At 38.9% G+C, this 23217-nt stretch overlaps 1 protein-coding gene across 2 annotated transcripts; it reads left to right on the top strand.

Moving 5' to 3' along the window:
• Window positions 1–8029: 8029 nt before the first annotated feature.
• LOC147477580 (polyubiquitin-like) lies at window positions 8030–22702 on the top strand. 2 transcript variants are annotated; one of them, XM_086583098.1, is made up of 5 exons: window positions 8030–8322; window positions 8441–8609; window positions 9329–9438; window positions 20252–20577; window positions 20702–22702. In XM_086583098.1, the coding sequence occupies exon 5, from the start codon at window positions 20888–20890 to the stop codon at window positions 22487–22489; it is 1602 nt and encodes a 533-aa protein (XP_086439224.1). In that variant the 5' UTR covers window positions 8030–8322; window positions 8441–8609; window positions 9329–9438; window positions 20252–20577; window positions 20702–20887; the 3' UTR covers window positions 22490–22702. The 2 variants fall into 2 exon arrangements, with proteins under 2 accessions (XP_086439224.1, XP_086439225.1); XM_086583099.1 differs by lacking the exon at window positions 20252–20577.
• Window positions 22703–23217: the final 515 nt, after the last annotated feature.

The following is a 23217-nucleotide window of genomic DNA, read 5'->3' as shown; positions in this document are numbered from 1 at the left end:
CATCCTTATTGTTGAAATCTTAACTGGTAAGAGCATTCCCAATGGCAGGTGACTTTGAGGGAAATAACTACTTCACCCTTAAGTCCCCAAAACAATGGTCCAATGCACAATGGTTCTTTTTAAAACAAAGTATGTTTTCTGGAGATTATGACATGGTTTACTAGAAAGGATTTGTAACCGATTATCTTCCCAGTTCCAAAATGTCTTGAAAACTTAGTAGCAGGCAAACATTGATGCAGAACGGGCATACTTCTAATTAACAAGATACGGTACAAACCAAAAACATTATGCATTGGAAGTGGCGTTTTCATATGGATTCAACATTATAATAACACAACTAGTTAAGACCATAGTTTGGGATTTTGGAATTCTCGGAATTCCGACAAATCCAAAAATCGAAATTCATCAAATTTTGATCCCTTTATATTTGGAATTTCAACTAATTTCGAAATAATTAAAATTTCAATTCTATATTTGGAATTCCAATTTTTTGAAAAATTGAAATATTAGGCGGAATTCCAAAATTTCGTTCGGAATCACAAACACTGGTTATGACAGTGGGAACTTGTACCATCTGATGTAGGTTATGCAATTGACTAAGAAAGTAGTTTTCAAGAAATAAATCTACCACCAATGTTACCAATCGACCACAAAATAAATCTACCACCAATGTTACCATTGATGCCAATTCCTGATATATTATTATGTCTACAAAATTTTATAATTTTTTGTCTATGCCGTCGAAATATCAACCGGTCAAAATATCAACAGTCGGACCAACTGGTGTTAGCCGTAAAACTGGTGGAACCAATCTATGGTTCTGCACTGTGCACAAAATTTCACGCGTGTGTCAAATTAAGATTTAATCAATGTGTGGTTAAGTCAAATAATGTTCCCACCTAGCATGACAAAAAGCAGAGTACTCAAAAAAGTAACTGTGACCGTCAGTGGGTGGGTACGAATACCGTTGGTCACAATAATATCATACTTTAATACTTACCATATTTCCTATCGTAAAAATATTTGAATGACCGTAGTAAGAGCATTTGCAATGTAGGTGATAGAGGGGGGAAGTGATAACTATCACCTACTTTCCTCCAAAAGTGTTGTGTAATCTTTGGGTGATAAACTTCGGTGATAGTTTTTCAGAAGTTCAAAAAGGTGAAACCTTCCACCGAAGTTTATCAATCGACTTGTTAACCGGACGGGATGTTGGATTCGTCACGGATTATAAAACTCACCGGGACGGAATCCAACATCCCGTCCGAGTCCTAACGGCTAGTGTACCAACGGTCAAAAAGTCAGAACGGTAAAAAAACGGTCAAAATAAAAAACTTTGGTATATATACAACATTTGTTTCATTTCAACTCACACTTCCAATAATTATATATCATATTTCTTCTTCTTTAAAATCAGTTCTTAAAAAAACCAAATATCAAATGACATCAACTCAAGCATCTCAAGCAAGTGGTAGCACTCAAGCAAAAGCGAGAGCTCACTTTAGCATGTCCGATGATCAAGCTCTATGTCTTGCTTGGATAAAAATTAGTGAAGACTCCATTGTTGGTGCTTTCCAAAATGCAAAAGGATTTTGGAATCGTGTAACAAACGAGTTCAATCAAGCACGTGGGTCGGATAGGTCTCCCAATTCAATTAGCGGTAGGTGGAAATATATTTCAAAAATGATGAACAAATTTGTTGCAATTGTGAATGCGGTGGAGGCTCGACATGCAAGTGGTACAACAATACAAAGCCGGTAATTACAAGCGTTGTCAATTTGGAATTTATTGATTATCTTAGTCTTAGTCTAATTATTTCCGTCTTCGCCTCTAATTATCTTAGTGTATTTATTATTTCCATTTTAGTCTTAGTCTAATTATTATCTTAGTCTAATTATTATTGCGGTTTAATTATCTTAGTCCTAGTGATTATTTTAGTCTAATTACCACCATTTTTTTTAGTTGTCCGAGGCAAGGATGGCGTACCAACCACAAGAAAAATCGGCTTTTCACTTGATCATTGTTACGTTATACTCAAGGATAATCCAAAGTGGAGTAACGTTTTTTGAGGCAAGGTCAAGCCGCCCACAAAGGAAAAGGTCGCAAAAATGATGGTGAAGATTCAACTTCTAATTCACCAAGTGTTGGTGGAGTTGAATTGAGGGTTCTCAAGAAATAGAAGCCCAAAAGAAATGGAAGCGCCCTATTGGATCGAAGAAAGCCAAGTCCAAAAGGAACCAAGAAAAATCAATTGGTATGTTGGAGGTTACTTTACACGCGTTTAGAGGATACATTTTCACGGGATGCAAATGAAACACAAAAATGCTTTAGAACTTAGGGAAAGGGAACTTGCATATGGTCAAAGAACTGTGATGGCAAGAGAAGAAAAAAATTGGATTCAAGCAGAAAAAATCAGGTTCAATTGGAAAAAATCGGCTTCAAAAGATGCAATATGAAGCTAAGATTTTAGCGACCGATACAAGTGTCCTCCATCCCGATACAGCTTTTATAATTGAGCAACAACAAGCTGAAAATCGTCTTTGAATGGGGAAGGGCTAGAGGTGGTTCTAGCTCTAACTAAGCTTATGTATTTTAATTATCTAGTATTTTATTTTAATTAAAGCACTATGTATTTTAATTAATGTACTATGTATTTTAATTTCACTGTCTTTTTAATTAATGCACTATGTATTTTAATTTCATTGTATTTTTAATTAATGAACTATGTATTTTTATCTAACTGTTTTTTTTAATTAATGCACTATGTATGTTCTGTCCAATATAATTATTTTCATAGAAATACAATTACCAATAAAATTAAAATACATTGTAATATAGTTCATTAAAGCACAACTCATTAAATACGTTGGAACTACATAGGAAATACATAGGAAATACGTTGGAACTTAATAGTTCACGTTAGGAAATACATAGGAAATACATTTTCATTTCCATTTTAATTTTCGCCTCCTTCTCCCTCATCTGGATCCGACCAATTTGGATCATAAATTGGTACCGGATCTGCTGTTTCTTCAATGCCAGTCCAATTAAAAACATGTTCAACTAAGTCCTTTTTGAAGATTAGTATGTGTAACTTCATTTTCGATCTTATTTCTTGCTTCAATCATCGATAGACAAAATGAAAACCATCATCTTCCAAAGAAGAGCAGGTATTGTTTCTTTCCTCGACCTTTCCAATTCCAAACTCCACTTTCACGTTCATTCTCAACAATCATATTATGCATTATAATGCATGCCTTCATTATATCTTCAAGAACAACAACACTATGACAACGCTTAAGCCTTAACAATATGCCATCGTGCACGCAAAACTCCAAACGCGTCCTTTCAACATCCTTTCTTGCGGCTTCTTGGCGTTGAGTAAAGATCTTTTCATGCTTATTTCTTGGATAACGAATGGCTTGAACAAATGTGCCCCATTTTGGGTAAATACCATCGGCAAGATAATATCCGATATCATAGTCATTACCATTCACATTAAATGCAATGAGAGCCTCACCTTGCTATAATGATTCAAAAACATGAGAACGATGAAGCACGTTAATGTCATTATCTCGAACACGGTAGGCGAAGAAGCAATGCGGATCAACAATGTTTGTGCAAGAACGGCTTCAAGTATCAAAGTTGGTTCCTTCTTGTACCTACATGTGTTCCGACCCATCCACTTGGGCAATTCTTCCACACCCGGTGCATACGGTCGATTGATCCAAGCATTCTGGAAAACCCCTTGCGCATTTTCAGCTAATATCCTAGCGATTAATGCGCCTCACTTGGTCGTCTCAAGTACTCTTCCTCAAGCGCCGTGATAATTGCCTTGCACCAACGCTTCATAGATACATTTCTTTGTGGAATCTCCAATTTGTAAATACTCATCCGTTGAATCGGAAGAACAACCGGTTACTAATTGTGCAACCGCAGCTAGTCCCTTTTGTAACCGTAAATTGCTTGCCGTCAATCCAATCCATCCACCTTGTCTTTAAAGTAATCGTCGAATGATGCAATAGTATGCAACATATACATAAAAGCTCTCTTGTCATCCACGTACCTTCGTCTAAACTTATGAGGAGGCCACCTACAAGGTGTTGTGAAGTAATCCCTCATTATCTTTTGTTTCTTGAAATCACCACCATCTCTAGCGTGTACTCTCGCCTTCCACGGATCCACCGCGTTTTGTGCGTATCCACATCTTCAATTTCAATGGTCGCTTGAGTCATTAATGCCCCAAAGAATGGATAATAACCGCAACCTCCTCCTCCTCCTTTCCCTCATCATATCATTATGCTCATCTCTTACTCTTTCCATGTAGTCATCTTCAGCAGAAGTACCAGAAGATGACCCGGTGAAACTATTACTACTAGATCCTCCCCATAACCTTTGGTTATATGCAATTCTTTCTTCTCTAGACATTTTTCCTATTTTTAGCTTGGTTGTGGGGAAGAAGATGGTTGTGTTGTTTGTTTGATCTAAAAGAAAGAAGAGTAAAACGAAATATGAAAGGTAAGGTCACATATGATAAGGTCACATGTGATACTTCGATTTTGGTCCACTTACCAATTGACAACACATTTTATTAGATTTTTGTTCACTCTCCAAGTGACAACACATTGTATCCAAATGTCTATCCAAATGTACCCTCAATAATTCCAATGGGCCACCATCCCCATCAATAATTCCATTGTTTGGAATAGTAAAAGATGCAGTGAGAAGGACTTAAAAACCAGACGGGATGTTACATTCCGTCTCGGTCTAAAATACCCAGACGGGATGTTACATTCCGTCTCGGTATCCCCATACACTATTCCTGTCAGAACCAAACCACCTGCAAAAATGAGTGATATTCCAAACTCAAAATTTTCTGTTTCAACAAACACAGGAAATGAGTGAAACGAATGTGAAATGAGTGAAACGAATGTTCCATTTTTGGAAACATACGAACTTATAAAATTTTAATTTTTTTTGGCCATAACCTCATTTGTTTTATTGACATATTCATATCCAAAACCTGCTAATATACTTTGAAAATAATAAATAAGACAAATAACAATAATGAACAACACCCAAGTCTAACACAGAAACTCAGTAAAAAAACTAACTTATAATTTCTAAAAAAAATTGGACATAACCTCCTTTGTTTAATGATATATTAATATCCAAAACTCATCAAAGAAAAACTTGCTAATCAAAAATTCATTACAAACAACAATCCCAAACGCCATAAGACAAGTAATGGCGCACAGTTATTACAAACTACAAAAAAATATCTACTGAGACCTCCTCCCCTACGAGAAGGCTGGATCGAAGAGCCTCTCCCCCTACGTCGATTTGTAAGCCTCTCGGTTGAGGTTGAGCTTGAGGTACTCCACTTCAAAGCATTCTCCAACTCTTGCACATGTCTCGAAGGCAAAAGTTCGACACGCTCTTCTTGTAAGTACTCAAAGCTGCGACGAGAGGACTCCATGAAGGACTCACGCATGGCATAACCGAGAGAGTCAGTAGTTAAGGAGCTCCGACCTTACTTCATCCTATTTAACAAAACAAATGCATGTTAGGGGTTATAGTGAATACTAATAATAAGAAATCATGAATAAATTCAAATCATACTAACCTCCTCTTTGCTTTCGGAATCAGACCGACAAATCTGCTACCACTGCGGCATCTACGGTGGAATAGGTATTCTCATATCTTGCCCACGAGAAGTAATCATGCTCCGGTGCCAAAGGTCATCATCATCAAATATCGTGGAGTTCTTTTGCGGCATCGAATATCATGAAACACCCGAGGCAGTGGATCGTGGCAACTCCACTCCTCCGGGAAATGAATGTCGGGCCTCAATGCTCCGAAGTAACCCCTTCAAAATTGGTGCCCGGTATAATGCACCTAGCAAGAGACCTCGACCAACCCTCTTCCAATATAAGTCATAGTAAGCCCATAAACCGAAGTCACGATCGCGTCGGCCACTCATTTGGGTTTGCTCTATAGTGTGAAAGAACGGCGGGGAAGAATATCGAGGTCATCATATCTATAGGTGGTGGGTAAGGTATAACAATCTCTCGGATACTTGCCGCCAACATCGTCCCCAAGGTACCATCACGGATGGCCCTATAAGTATCATTCGCATTTGAGAAAGAAACCTTTCTCTATGACACATATATGATAGTCTACGATTTTCGGTGTTCTCTAGAACATCGGAATATCTGCATAAAGGGTCCGAAGATGAAGGACTCGGCCGGGGTTGCCACTCAATTCGGTAGCTCCTAAAAGCTCAATCTGGCCGGCGAGTGTTATGAATATTATCGCGATAGGTCCCCATACCCCCTACCTACGATGAAGCCCCCATGCTTGAATACACGTGGAATCGGTCATGAGTCTCATCCTCTTCCAACCTCTTCAACACAGGGATGCATCACACACTAAAATGTTCATACCACCAATCGCCATCAATAGATAAAATACAATATCAATATATATATAAACATGTCAACATTAATAATTAGATAAATAAATGAAATGAAACAATAACTTAATAAATAAGACTTACGGTATAATCCAAACAAAGCCGCACAAATTGCCTTTTAGCGGCTTTCGCCTCAACTCGCGAGGTCTAGCCGGTAAAGGTATGCCAAGATGGATTGACCCCGGTCATAATCCCACATCCTCTCTACGCCCGAGGCAGTGCCATCCAACCGATAATCGTAAATAACTATCAAGATATCCAAATAATACCGCGACCAACAAAGTAGAAGAGGAAGGCACGCACACATACTCGTGGATCGACTCTCACCAATATGATAGTCTTTTCGGCTTCTCCGAGTCTATTCAAATATCTCAAGTAAACCAACTCATATTTATAGCTCATCCCTTAAACCGGCAAACCGATAATCAAAAACTCGTCTTGCTCATCATCTTCAACCAAATCAAAACCTTCAAAGAAACTCATCGCCGTAGTAAAAACCTCTAAAGTTTCATCAAAAGGAACGACATCTCCATAACCAATTGGGATACCCGTGAGCATTGTGAAATCAAGAGGGTAATCCCAAGCTCACCCCATGGGAAATGGAATGTGTGGGTAGTTTGCCACCACCGCTCAACTATCCCAAAACAACAACGCCGATCATTTTGTCCCAAATTAGAATTCAAAAAGCTCCCAAATGGTGTGGGCGGATATAATGTCGGTAATCGTGACAAAATTAGGATCCGCTTTTTGATTTCATACAACGCCACCACGACATTAACATTTGAAAGTGCACAACGACTTTCCATAAGTGTACTTCCTACATTCAACAAACACGCACGCAATACGATATAATTACAACTATTTTTTTTTAAAACAATGCGACAAATTCAAACTAATTACACAACAACAAACTTGATATAAACTAACATAAATAATAATAATTAACATAAAAAAAAAATCAAAAACTTACTTGAGACTCCGCCACTCGATTTGCTATGTGTCGGACCGATGTATTTGCTAATGGTGGGTGTTCCTCGATTTCACAACGCGGTGGAAAATTGAACCCAAGTTCAATTTGGGTTCAATTTCGTCCTCCTCGCCCACATTCTGCGTTCTAATTTGACGATCCTTTTGCCCATTTTTTTGGAAATTTTAACCTTTCCAAACCATCGGGAATGCTCTTCATGTGGTGAGGTTGGTGGGGATGGATTGGGGGGTTGAGAAGTCATTATCAATGGAATTTTGTATGAAAAGGTTGTTAATGGAGGCTTCAAAATCGGAATTTTGGCTGGAAAGGAAGTGAAAATGGAGCCTGCTTGCCGTCTGTTGGTATTGAGCCCGCGAGGCGGGATGTTACATCCCCGTTATAAAATATCAGACGGGATGTTACATTCCGTCTCGTATCAAAAAACTCCAGACGGAATCTAACATCCCGTTCGAGATGTTTTTTATCACCTTTGCATTGCACAGCTTCACCTTGTTTATCACCGGGTTGGTGAAAAGGGGGTGAAAAGTGAGGAGGTGGCGGTGATATCACCTGCATTGCAAATGCTCTAATAGCCTTCTTCTTCGTCCTCTTTCTCTTCTTCTCCAGGAAAACTGAAAAACTAGAATCCTTATCTTTCACGTCTCTTCTTCTAAAACACTTTTATTGATCTAAGTAGGCATGGATGTATATAGTATAAACCTTGGTACGAAGGGATTCCTAGAAACTAAAGGGTCATGTCCGTACCGTTCTGTCCCTGTTTTTTTAAACACAGTCTTTGTTTTGGATCTGGATTCATTTTTCCTTGGGAATCAAGTCAGCTTGGTTTGGGATTGGGATGTGTTACGTTATATAAAAATTGGTAGGTGGTTACAGGGGAAACTGTTGTTCTGTTTTTTTTTTTCATGTCTAGTTTTGTTTTTTGTTATTGATTTGTTCTGTGTGAATTGATCATAACTTTGGATTTTTTGGATCACCAGGTTTTGGAATTTTCTATCACAAACTATATTCATAGTGGTATGATGGGATTTTATAATGGAAGAATGGACGGAGTTTGCTACAAATTTTGTTACTTTGGACGAAAGGGTGGCGTTCGTTACAAATTTTACTGATTTGAAAGAAAGCGAGGCGTTGCATTATAGTTGTAAGGTTGGTTGAATGTTAGTTCATTTATTGTTTTGGAATTGGAATATGGTAAGTTATATAGAATTGGTAGGTGGTTTAAAATTTACAATAAAATTGCTGTGTGTATTGATTGTGAGTTTTAATTTTTTTGGATCAACATGTTTTGGGTTTTCAATGAGAAAGTACATTCATATTGGTTTGATGGGATTTTCTAGTGAAAGAATGGGCAGCGTTTGCTACAACTTTTGTGCCATTCGTTACAAACTTTATTGGTTTGAAAGAAAGCGTGGTGTTGGACGATAGTTTTAAGATTGGTAGGATTTTTAGTTCACGTTCTTATCTAGTTGTTTTGGTTCTATCCTGTTTACTTTGCAGTTCTGCAAATTTGTACACTTATTGATAAATTTTTTGGAACAGAACTCTGCCCTTATTGGAGTTAAGTATAGATGAAAGTTCTCAAGTATTCAATGATTTGTATTATTTTTAGTTGGTTTTTGTGGTAGAAATATTTACCATTTTTTTGGATACGTCCTCTGTTTTTGTTTTAATTCAGCAGTAGAAATAGATTATTGGTTAAACAAGCATAGTCTAATTTAATTTTTGTTTGTGATTTGTCCTAACGAGTATGTGGTCTAAGAATTTTAATTAAATTTGTGTTCTATTCACTATTTAGGTTTTAGTTTTATATTGCACATAATTTATTCTGTGTATTGATCATTAGTTTCAATTTGTTGGATTGGCAGGTTTTTTATTTTCATTGAGAAACATTGTATGATGGAGTTTCGGATTGGAAAACACATATTTTTCTCCAAGCTCTGCTACTTTGGAAGAAGGCTTTATTGGATGCATAAAGGTTGGTGGTCTTTAAAGTTTTCATTCTTCTTTACTTGCATAGTCTGTGGTTGTCATTTAACCTATAAATTTGTAAAACTGTTTTTGATGTTCCAAGACTTGATTCTTGATTCCACCACCAAAACTTTTCCGTTTTCAATGTGCTTGTATTCTTTTTACTAGGAAATTTGGCGGTGGAAACATTTCCAAATCATTGATTCTTTGCCAGCTCTAAATCAAATTTGCAGGGTAAACACGCACTGCAGTAGTTTGTTGTTTCTTTGTTTTTCTTTTTAGGCAACACAAGAACCATTCTATGAGTTTCCACAGACTTCTCCCCACTAGCTCCAAGTCCTTCATTGCTCGATGTATAGTCAATTGGCCTGCCAAATTGTTGTTAGATTAACAGTCTCTATGTCACACCCCGAATTTCTAAACAATTACAAAGTGAATATTTGAAATATAAATATCTCAAATATCACTATATTCAATTGTCTAAAAACCCAGGCTATGACGGAGTGGATACAACACATTTCAAAACCGAAAACCTACATCATAAAGAATCAACTTAACAACAATAATCTCCAAAATTTCTCAACCATCACTTTGTAAAAAGACTATCTTCCGTCCAAAAACCATCAAAACAAACTCTAAGAATAAAAGGTCTTCAACATCGTATTCTCATGTCATAATGAATATGAAACTACGTTATTACATACTTCCAAAAAGATCAGAGCTAATAAAAATAAACTCCCGGACTGTTCTAGAAACAAATCCAAATCAAACGCCATGGTTCCACTGCCTTTCACCTATGTTCCCAAGAACACACCCATGTTGCCAAAACAAAGCAAACATGGGTCAGCAAAAATAGAATTTGCTGGTGTGAGTAAACTAACCACATAAAAACAATGTCATACTTTAATTATCCAAACAATCACTTTATATTTTTCTATAACTTAATCATTCTCAACTTGGAAGACAAATAGTTCCGTCATTTCAACCGGCATAGTTTCTTCCCAAGCAAGACTTCCATTCAATTACTTTTCGTTCCCGCCACATTCAATGAATACCCGGGTCATTCATGACACATTCAATGAATACCCGGTTATAACGTTAACGAGCCATTTATGACACATTCAATAAACGCCCACCTATCACATGACATCTTCAGTCATAAAAATCTCATTACCAAATCCTGAGGCGTGGAGAGTTCTAAAGATGTGGGCGACACATTAAAACATTATTATCACTTATAATTATATTAGCATTGCTCATGTCAAAACATACCACACATGCAAAGAGTCATTTTCGTGCGTCAAGGCAAATCAAGCACTTAAATATCATTGAATGTAAACAGACTTATAATCAAACAAATACAATTTACATAACTACACTCATATATACAATATTGTAAACAAATAGTTCATTAGCCCAAATTCAAGTCCACACACACTAATGTCCAAAACAGATTCACATATACTAAAGTCTATATTCATATATAACTTCTATATCACACACATATATTTGTGTAGTCTCAAAACAACAGTACTTTCTAACACAATCACATAGTTATCACACAAACTAATATATATATTATAGATATAGTGGTTGCACTTTTGTTCAAAGCTGCCTACGTATCCAAATATTTTAGGATTGGAATCAAGCCTTCGTAGTTCTTAATAAATTCTCCAAATATTTTAATAATCACGATAAAAGAAAACATATAGATATCTTTTCATTCCACACCAATATTTCCACAATAGTAAGAATATATCGAAAGTATAATAACCACTGACCATCTAATGCCATCATGTAACCACCCAACTATATCTATTTTAAACTTTAGCTAATTCTAACAACCTTGTTAATCCGTGCCTTGACAGACAACCCACCATTGGATCTGCCTGAAATTTGTATGTCATTTAACTAGATATCAAGAATCTACGGATTTAAATTTGAGGTCAATCCTATAATAGGTTGACCTCCATCTAAGCAGAAACAAAGGACTGTGCCCATCAGTTTTCTGGTGTAGTTTCTACTACGACCAGTCCCACTAATGGAAGCCTCGACAGATATCAAGCTGTTGGATAAATCTAAAAATATAATATGGAAGACTACAATGTGGAAACTATGGATTAAATTTCATACAAATCCGAGTACGGAAAGGTCACCATCTAAGTAGAAACAAAAGACTGCACACTGCAGTTTTTCTGGTGTAGAAACACTATGACCTGTCACGCTTATGCCCGCCTCGACAAAAATCCAACCGTTGGATATATCTAAAGTTTTAATATGTCAGACTACAATGTCTTGTAAAACTACAGATTAAATATGAAGTCAATCCAATAATAATTTGACCTCCATCTAGTAAGAAACTTCTGACTGCGCAATGTAGTTTTTCAGGCCACCCTTTTTCAGTTCATATTCTTCTCAAATATTCCTAGTTAATATAAGTAACCAAACCTTAACAAAATTTAAGAGGAGAAATCCAGCACGCACAAGATAAGTGTATTAATACATACGAAATTATCTAACAGAAAACCAACGTGGAAATTACCCATTATATTTTAATTGTTAACCTTGACACCATATCAAACAACACTTGCATCATCCATTCTAACTGATCTTTTGTCAAACCACAAGACATTAATAATTACGATAATAGATCGTAGAAGCGAATATATATCAAAGAAAAATAAAAAGAAAAATCCACTCACTGTTTGTAAACCGAACAGCTAGATTTCCGAAAGCGGAAAAACCTCGAAAGACTGAAGTCGGCTGTCACGCGAAGAAGACGATCTTCCTCGTTCAAAACATTTTCTTTTTACTCTTACACAGCAATCCCTCACTGATGTTACTCTCCTTTCCGTTTTTTTTTTTTTTTTTTTTTTTTTTTTTTTTTTTTTTTTTAGGGGTAAAAACTCTGTGTTAACTCCTTTTTGTTTTCAAACTCCCCTAAAAACAAGGAATGAAAGTTTATCTCTTAACCCTAATGGGTTTCCTATCTTTACTAATATATATTATATCTTTTGTTTTATATATTATCTATTATTATTATTATTATTAGGAAAAATAAAAGTTAAAACACGGGGTGTTATACTCTACGAACGACACCATTAGGTATAAAAAAGCCTCTTGAAGCGATGAATTCATTCATTTAGATTTAACATTATAGTATCACAAGTAATTAAGGCTCGAGGAACTTAGACATCCAATATTATTTATTTGTCATTCAAGAGGTGCAGACCAACCAACATATTTCGTCACGAGCTAAAGTGAGGTCAATTGTATACTCCAGAATATAGACTAAGCAAAACTAGTTTTCAAGAAACTAATTTACTGCCGTTGTTAAACACATTACTGATTGTTGCCTTGTAGGTTATCGTTAGGGTTTTCCAGTCTTTGTCTTCGCTACTATATCGTGGCATGAAACAGTTGTTACTTCTTAAGTTGCCTTTTGGGTTTCTAACTTTCTATGCCCCAAGGAATTTTTTTTTATGACGGGGATCCTTCTTGTTTGTTTGATTTGTATTTGTATTTGAAGACATCCTCAATTTTAACTAGAGTGATTTGTTCGTAAGGTGCAAAAAGTACAAAGTTTTTGGTTTTAATGGGATTTATTTATATAGGTGTAAGAGACATCCCATCAGTCATGTGATGTGCACACACGAGTCTCTCAACATAACGTGACCTCGCAACATACGAACGATCATCACATTTGTTATATTGAAGCACATCTCTCTAGTGGATGGTGCGGTTGCATCATTTGCCGAAACCACCCATTCCTAAACACAACCCCCATAGGGGTTGAGCAAAACATCACCTACCACTACCACGAGTTCGCTACACATTAGCAACTTTCCCTCCACAACCACCACCCACATCAAGCCAAACAATTCCCTCCACCATCCCTCCCACCAACAAACCACTATCTCTCGGAAACCTAAAAAACTCCCCACCACCTGACACAAACTACCACCGGCATAACCACAACGCCAATTATTTTTCTTCCTCATCTCTCAACAGCACTATAAATGACCTAAACCAGTAACCACTTCATCAATACCTCAACACTTACTGCACTTCAAGTCCAAGAACTTCAAACTCAGGCCAGACAAAGTGAAAAACAATAGGAACACAGCAAAAACGGCAGCAATTTTTGGCAAAAAATCTTCAAGTACGCAAATGACAATGACTTCAGAGACCACTTTATATAGGCAAACTCACTGCCTCTTAGCCTTTTGATCTACATCAACTTTAACGGTTACGATCTCAACAAAATCTGTGCAGAATCCCTAGGTCAATTCCAACTCTCTTGATCTCCATATCTCAATATGCCATCTATGGCCCTCCCTCTTCCAAGGAAGGACAACTTACTGTCTATCGCGTGACACCTTGCACACTTGGCTTGATAAGTGAAGTCTAACGTACCTTCCGCATTTAACAACTACAAGTAGGGGTGTGCATGGGTCGGTTCGGGTCGGTTTTGGAGTGAAACCGACCACCGAACCGACCACATCGGTTTATGTGTTACACGATCCGAACCGAACCGAACCGATACTCTAGGATTAACCGCCCTGAAACCGAACCGACTAATTTGCAAACTAACCGATATCCGATCCAAACCGAATGTTTTACGATTTTAATCGATATTTTGACCCAACAAATCTGTGTTGGCTCAATTGTTTTCGTATTTTAGAGTTTTTTATTTCATTTTCGAGTTGGGGTTCAAGGTTTGATGATAAGAATACATTTGGTAGGTTTGTTGCAATCCAATTCTGTAAATAAAATCAAATTCGTTCGTGACTTTGATTTGAATATCTGGTTTCTTTTTTTGAAAGTCTGGTTTCTCTAAATGTGTCGCATACCGCATTTTCTAGATGTTTGGTAGGGATGAGGGTATAAGGGGAATTATAGTTTTTTTTCTTTGGAGTGTTACTGTAGTTTAAACTTTAAAGGTGTGAGTGGACACGTGGGACCAATTTAAAAGAGTACACGTGAATTGAAAGTGTTAACAAACACGTATGTGCAACAAATTCGCTGGTATGTTATTATTTTATCTGCAACACGGGTCGGGTCGGTTATTTTTGGACACCCCTAATTACAAGTCTCGAAGTGACAGTTACACTTCCCAAAACAGCAATTTCCAAGGAGGACTAGAAACACTCTCCACCCACAAATATCAGATGAAACCGAGACCGATGCCAGCACCTCCAGCTGCTGCATGTAGAACATATTCTACACCAACACCATAAGCCAAGACACAGCCAGGTACAATGACACATACAAATGACTTGTGTAAAGCGGGGCGAAGAATGAATACTTTTTCGATACACGCCACCGCGACTTTTACTCGCAAGTAGTTCCAACCGACATCGCGTTTCCCGATGGATGACGATCAAAGCAACATGATCGAGTCCACCAGGCCTCTCGCCATTGGCACTCGATCATAGACCACATCCGTGCGCCTCACACGACTCATCCTACAACCCTCTGCAAACGTAGACCTCTCCACATAGTCATCCTCCTTATCTTTAAGCAACCTAGGTACTGGCCTACTAGGCCCACTCGCATTCTCGCTAGTCGGAACACGACCAACATCAGCCGCCTTCTTTGCTGGCACAGGTACTGCCACATCCACATTGCCACTCGGCACCAACACCCATGTTCACTCACCCTAATCGGCACACACACTTCACCAGCACTCACAACAGGCCCCCAGTGTCTCAACGACTCCACCAACACCCTCCCCTTCAGTCAAGTCAACAACCTTACTTCCTCCCAGTTTGGAAAAGTCGATCTTCATCGACCCCGGCTTCGCCTTCTTGTGACTTCCTCTATACGACTCCGCACCAGCTACACCCTTCCTCTTGTCCCTGACACCCCGCTGCATATCTTCGGACGAATCCTTTATCAAACTCACCGACCTCCTGCTATGACTCCTCGCACGATCTTTCTTCTCTTGAGCAACGATCGACCACCGCTCGTTGAAGTACTCAGCAACCGCTGTCAGCAGATTCTTCTTCTCTTCCCTCCCTAAACCACCAAAATTCTCTATCTTGCCACATCGCTGCGACTGTGGCACCGTATATTTGGGAATCTCTGCAAAACACAAACAAGTCTACGTCAGAAATCCTTAACCTCAAACCAAAATTTGCATAAAACATCAACCCCACCCACTCTTACCTTCATTGTTACACCGACAATGGTTTAAAGCACTACCTGCTTTGCAAAACAATCCTGTAATTAGAACTGGATGCTCCCACTACACCTCCTGGTTAGGTAAATCCATTAACTTTGACGTACCAACCCTCAAGCTCAGGGCACACGTCAACATCGTCCTATCCTTTGACCAATTCGACTTCACATACATATACTCCAAAATATCCTTCAGAGTAATGCCATAACCTTGTGTCTCATTCAACAAATCAAATACCCTCAGATACCTCTAGCTATTATTCGTAAACTGGTAGGGACTCTTCTTACTAAAATTCAAAAACTTAACCGTCAGCTTCGTGAAAGGAATCCTCAATCCAGCCCTCATCTGCCCAATACTCACCACAACTGTCTGCATCAGCAACTCGTACCCAGACACCGACAAGTTGGAAAATCCCATCGCAGGTCAGTAATTACCCTAAACTTCAACTTTTCTAACCCCATAATCTCCCTCACTGTTTGCTCTAGCGACTCCACACTCCCTGAGCCGCGATGCACCTACCAGCCAGCGAAATACCCACGACTCCATGGGTACCGCTCGCACGATTGCCCGATTCAGTTATGTCCTCGCTACTCCCACTACCCTCCTCTCGGTTTGACGACTCCTCCTCCATATCCAACAGTTCTTTCGTACAAACACTACCCCCAAACTTCACCAACAACAACACTTCTTCCAGACAAACACTTTCCTCTTCACTCACAACTTCTTCTTTCCCTATATAAGTGTTATCAGAACTGTCACTATCACTATTTAGATCACATCCAAAAATCCACCAATATCTACTTACCATTCTAACAATCCCTACATGAAATTATAACCACAAAGAACCTCTCCTTTCATCACCAGTTAAAACAACATAAATTCTCCCTCCCAACAGAAACAAAAGACACAAATATAACAAAACTAAGAAGTCAAAAACATACCTTGTACAATAAAGATCACAATGCTCCTCGCAAATTTGCTCCTACCAACCTTTAGTGCAATCCTCTATACTGGTATTCCGAAGTTCTATCTTCAACTTTACACAAGCCAGCAACTAAACCTTTTTTCTACCAACTCTTTCCACTTATATACCACACTCAGTTACTCCCCAACTATTCATTCTCCAAAACCACTATAACCTTATCAATGTTCCACAAAATGTGACTTTTCGCTTACCTTCTTTTGGGCGCTAGATTTTCATAACATCGGCCCAATCAACGGCCCACACGCTTTTCATCCAACGATCGTCTGCCATTATTGCAGTTACAACACCTACCCCATGCTTCATCTGCCACACACCCATCTTGAGCTCCACAACCCGTCTCTTCATACGCAAAACAATCATAACCGCAGCAGTTATTACTTCAGCTAGCCCACCTCGCTTTTCGTAATCGTCACATCACGTGACTTAAGGTATTTATTTTCTTTTTTACTCGTCAACACGCCTTTTTTAATGACGTGCTAATGAGAGAAGGCTCTGTAAGGGACGTCTCATCAGTCACGTGATGTGCATGCACAATGGCTCCCTCAACATAACGTGACCTCCCGACATACGAACGATCATCACATTCATTATATCAAAGCACTCACATATTCAGTAGTTTGGCAACTCGTCACTCGACTTCATCTCATGACATCATCACCTACTACTATCATTATTACCAGCTTATCTTTAAACCCCTTTTCCCACCGTAATACATGCACCATTACAGCCATTCACCATCATTAGGAAGAACACTATCATTACATACTATGCTAACTCAGATAGACCTACAACTGTTATCCACGTGCTCCTCATAGGCACATGTCATTCATCTCTACCGCACATCTGTACTCATCAGTACACGTGTCGCACTCGATGCTCACTCTCAACCACCCTTCAAAGCTATGTGTGGCTTGATTCCAGTCTCACTAACATAGTGCTGGATACGTAAGCATCTTCTTACTCATGAAGAGCAACCATTAACACTACATAAAACTATCCCCTCTTGATTATCTCAACCTAAGAGCTAAGAATTAATTCCTAATCCTTGGTGTAAATTTAGACATTTACAATAGGTGCTTCCTGTTTATCCCATTTACTTTTCTTTTCCAACCCTTGTATGATAAGTAAAGATTCATTTTTATCCTTCGTGAAAGGTTGCAAGGTTTAACTTTTTTGCTCTTGTAAATCTTGAGTAGTTCCTTTAATTTCCCATTTTTATAAAGGGAGTGTCCGGCTTTTCAAGAGCACACAACTTACCTTTACCATGGTGTAGGGGAAACCTACCCCTTCTTTGTGTCCCCATTTTGAAGTTTATTTCTTTATAGTTTTCTCGCTTAGAAGAAGCATAAGAAAACCTAGAATGAAATATATATATCACACATACTCAAATCCTTCCAAAATAGCGCTTGCATATTCCAATCTCTGTTAAGCAACACTGCTGTGCGGTATACTACTTATCACACATACTCAAATCCTTCCAAAATAGCGCTTGCAGATTCCAATCTCTGTTCAGCAACACAGCTGTGCGGTATACTAGTAACTTTAGTCCCTCCCGGGTAATTTAACCATATAGATATTAGTTTCAAGACTACCTTAGTAACCATTATCTAGTGAAAACGATTGATTTTATGGTGATGATAAAAGACGTGTATGATTTCAAGACTACCTTAGTAACCGTAACTCTTTTTTTTTCTTTGAAAGAAAAACTTTAAACACGGAAGTATTTTTCAAGTCACATTGACACAGATAAACGTGTTGGTGTCTGACACGAATACAACAGTGTGTTTGACAAGTCTACCTATATAAATTACAGACATGAACACATGGACATAGCTAATTAAAAAGAATACTATTTACTATTTTTTAGTTACACAACTAATATTTGGGCTCAAAAAACCTTATGAATCGCCTGTTTAGAAGTAAACGCCTTTGGAGTAGCAAGTCAATGAGTTCTAACCCGAGTTCTAACTATGTTAGTAAGTTATTTTTTTTTCTACGGTAAATTGACACGTATACAAAGTGTCCGGCTAGGGGATATATAAAAATTGAAGTATAATAAATACAATATACAATGTGACTGTGTGTCTGACGACAACGACACGTGGATACGAATCCAACACAGATTATTTTCAAAATATATAGTTTTTTTTAGTCGATGCAACATAAAAATTCTAGTTTGAAATCATATGCAAGTGTCTGCGTGTCCTACTCCTACATGTCTTTGCATTTTTTATCTGTTCTTTTTTTTTTATGACGTTGTCTACCCCGAGGATATCCTCATAGGGATGAGGGTTCCGATACCGTTGGATTGTGTGATCCAACGGTCTGAAAATCAAAAACAGAAAGGAAGAGAGAGAATGTGAGTTTGTTTTTGATTTTTAGACTGTTAGATCACATCCAACGGTCTCGGATCTCGTTCCTATGAGGATATCCTCGGGTAGCCTAGGCCATTTTTTTTAGTAAGAGAAATGATTAAAATATGATATTTTACTCAACCCAAAAGAAATAAGAATAAGAAAAAAGAAAAAGTTCACGTGGCATTGTGTGGTATCAACTTAACAAAGAAGGGAGGAGTGGGACGATAAATTCCACCTCATAAGGTGATATTTGGTCGTGCCACCCCTTACCATAGCCCCTAGATTGTTTTTCTAGGGTGAGTTAACAAGTTTTTTGAGGTGAGTTTAAAAAAATTTCTCACCTCACCCACCCCACTCAAAAAAAGTGTGGACTGTTTTTGGGCAAAACTTTTATGGGCCGTTGGGATCTGGAAACATGAGTAGAGGGGGGGGGGGGGGCGTGGATGCGCCAAAGGAGCGCGTATCTGTGCCATACCGGGGCGGATGTCGGGGCCAAGGCGCTGAAGTCTCGCGGTCGTACTCACGAAAACATGAGTAGGGGGCGGATGTGGGTCGAGGGCGCCGAAGCCAAAGGCACACGTATATGTGCCGTACTTGGGGTGGATGCGCGTTGGGGTGCCAAAGGCACGCGTACTGTGCCGTATGGGGGCGGATATGTGTCGGGAGCGCCGAAGACGCGCGTATCTATGCCGTACCGGGGACGCGGAAGGTGTGCGAATCTGTGCCGTACGGCCCGGGCAAATACAAGTAAAACTATAAATACATCATTCTTCTCTCATTCTTTTCTCTTTCCTTGTTTGTTTCGACGACAAAAAATTTCGACATATCAATCGGTAATGTTTCGAACTTGTTATTATGTTTTGTAGATGGATATGCAACTGAAGTTTTTAATCAAATTGGTAGTGTGTTTTATATGTGAAATTTTCTTTTAAAACAAAGTATGTTCTTCAGTTCTCCTACAGATTTCTGTTTGACATTGTTACTGAGAAGGGTCTTAATTGCAACCAATTATTTTCCCAGTTTTAAAGAATTTTGAAAACTCAGTAGAAGGTAAACCGATGGTTTTCATCACTTTTTAAGTAATCTTTTTTTGATCATGATATTTTGATCATTATTTTATTAATCTTTTCTTTAATTTTGTTTCTTTACTGTGTTTTGATATATGGGGTCTGTTTCTTTCCTGTGTTTTGATAAACGTTAGAAAAGGAGAAGATGGTTATCAAGTATTTGGTTTCCTGTGCTTGGTTGTCGATCGTTTCTCACGTTTATGTGCTGTGTTTTTTCATTTATGTAGAAGATGATATGGGCAAAACTAACCGAAAAAACAAGAATAAAAAAAAGGTCAAGAAAAGAAGCAAAATGGAAAGGAGAAGACTCAAAATGGCAAGAACCAAGCTGATCGTATTAGGTGTACAGCCGGCAATTGCAAATTGGCATTCACCCTTTTCAAAGGGTTTTTTCAGCACGTGTTGGCAACTCACCACGGTGCCCTTATATGCTTAAAGAGAGGGTGTCATAAAGTGCTTCTCTCGAAAGCTGAGGTGTCACAACACATGGGTTCAACCAACCACAAGAAGCCCCAGCACCCCAATTACTTCATTGGGGGATCTTCAAATTTTTGTATGTTGTTTTATATGATTTGAGTTTCTAAAGTTTTTTTATATAGGTTTTATATGTTATAGGTGGTTTTCATATGATACTTGTGTTTCCTCAATCGAGTTTGTCTTTGGTTTCCTCATTTTAGGACCAAGAAGGTCTTCTTCTGGATCAGCGATTGTTGATCCAACATTTTGGGCAGCTTGAGGACTGTCGTGATAGGGACAAGGCCGGAATCTCATCAGAAGAACGGGGGGTGATTATCACTGGGAAGCTGTTGGAAGATCGACGTGCTCTAGTTACTCTGTATTTGGTCCTTAGTTTTCGTGGTGGTATGCTGACCTTTGTGAACAGCCTAGCTGGTAAGACCATCACTTGGGAAGTGGAAAGCTCATACACGACCTACAATGAGAAGACTAAGATCCAGGGCAAGGAGGGAATCTCAGATCAGGAAATGGGAGTAATTATCCCAGATCAGCAAGGTTTGGTCTACATTTGTAAACAGCTCAAGGATTGGAGGACCTTCGCATGTTACAACATCCAGACCGGTATCCAACCAGACCAGAACAGGATAACGTTTGCTAGAAAACAGTTTAACGATGGTAGAAAGTTGGGTTGTCGTCTCTGCGCAGGTATGCGCTTTTTTATCAAGACCCTCACTGGGATTTTTGAAGTTGAGAGTTTAGCCACCGTGGACAATGGCATGGTCAAGCTTCAGGACAAGAAAGGTATCCTGCTGGACCAGCATAGGTTGAATTGTGTTGGTTGGACTGTTTCTGACTGCAATATCAACAAAGTGTCTACTCTGTATTTGGTTCTCTTTCATCTTGGTGGTATGGAGATCTATGTTAAGACCGTTACTGGAAGGACTGCGACCTTGGCAATCGGGAGTTTCGAAATCATCGACAATGTCAAGGCCAAAACTCAGGAAAAGGAAGGTATCCCTCCAGGCCAGTCGGCTGGAAAGCAGTTCGAAGATGGGAGGACCCCCCCAACTAGTTACAGCATCCAGGAGTCAATTTTGCTTTTTGTTTCTTGCCTTTGTGGCAGCATGAGAGTTTTCTTGAAGACCCTGACTGGAAAGACAGTCACCTTGGAGGTTGAGATCACAGAAAACATCAACAACTTGAAGGCTAAGATCCAGGATATGGAGGGAATCTCGCCAGACCAGCAGAGGTTGATCTTTGCAGTAAAGCAGTTGGAAGACGGTCACACCCTTGCTGATTATAACATTCAGAAGGAGTCTACCTTTCATTTGGTGTTGCGTCTTCGTGGTGGTATGCAGATCTTTGTTAAGACCCTGACTTCGGAGGTTGAAAGCTCAGATACACTTGATAATGTGAAGGAAGGTGTTCCTCCAGACCAGCAGAGACTTATCTCTGCAGGAAAGCAGTTGGCAGACGGTCACACCCTTGCTAACTTCAACATCCTGAAGGAGTCAACACTTCATTTGGTGTTGCGTCTGCGTGGTGGTATACAAATCTTTGTGAAGACCTTGACTGGAAAGACCATCACCTTGGAGGTGGAGAATTCTGACACCATCGACAATGTGAAGGCTAAGATCCCGGATAAGGAGGGTATCCCACCAGCCCAGCAGAGGTTGATCTTGGCGTGGAAGCAGTTGGAAGACGGTCACACCCTTGCTGATTATAACATTCAGAAAGAGTCTACCTTGCATTTGCTGTTGCGTCTTCGTGGTGGTATGCAGATCTTTGTCAAGACCCTGACTGGAAAGACCATCACCTTGGAGGTTGAGAGCTCGGACACTATTGATAATGTGAAGGCTAAGATCCAGGACAAGGAAGGGATTCCTCCAGACCAGCAGAGGCTTATCTTTGCAGGAAAGCTGTTGGAGGATGGTCGTACCCTTGCTGCTTACAACATCCAAAAGGAGTCGACTCTCCATCTTGTCCTTTGTCTTCGTGGTGGGTTCTGAAGCTGTTTGGTTGGTGGTGATGTGTTCACTTGGTAGTTTTTCTGTTAAATGGTCTGTGTTGGTGTCTGTGCAGTGGCACTCTTTATGTTTCTGTTATGTTTACTTGTCTTTGGTTTGCAAAAACTTTGTTGGCTCTTTAAGGCTCAAGTACTCACGTTATGATACACTTGCTTTCCTAGGTCTGTGAGTAAAAAATGGTTTCTACCATATCATTATATCATCTGTGCAATCTCGTATGCTCATTATCAAACTCTCAATGCTGGAATTCAATTTGTCCGACCTTGATCATCTTGATAACATGTGTTACTTGAACAATGTGAAGGGGAATTGCCTTAATACAATCTAGATGAGATCTTGTGAATTGGCGCCGGGGACCAAATTATGCAGAATGTGTAGATCATAATTTACAAGAATTAGAACATGTGATCTTTGTGGCATCAGCACACTTTTTGAACGCAAAACATCCATAAGCTTGAACAAAAGCCATCCATCCCTTGGCACGTGTCATCGTAAATATTTGTCTACGAGTACTTAGCAGCAATTGAAAATCCTTTTTTTTTGTTTTGTTTTTTCGATAATATTTCTATTTTGGTACTCTTGATGGATGCAATGGCCTCGTATATGGCTACAATTTTGCTCCTATTGTATGTTGTTATATCACTACTACTATAAATAACCTGGCACGTTAAAAGTAATCAGCCTTTTCAGACCCGTGTGCTGCACATACT

This window comes from Coptis chinensis, chromosome 9 (assembly GCF_015680905.1).
Source record: "Coptis chinensis isolate HL-2020 chromosome 9, ASM1568090v1, whole genome shotgun sequence".
In the NCBI taxonomy this organism is placed as follows: domain Eukaryota; kingdom Viridiplantae; phylum Streptophyta; class Magnoliopsida; order Ranunculales; family Ranunculaceae; genus Coptis; species Coptis chinensis.
The sequence above is the reverse complement of the archived record's forward strand: the minus strand, read 5'-3'. Positions and strand labels throughout refer to the sequence as shown.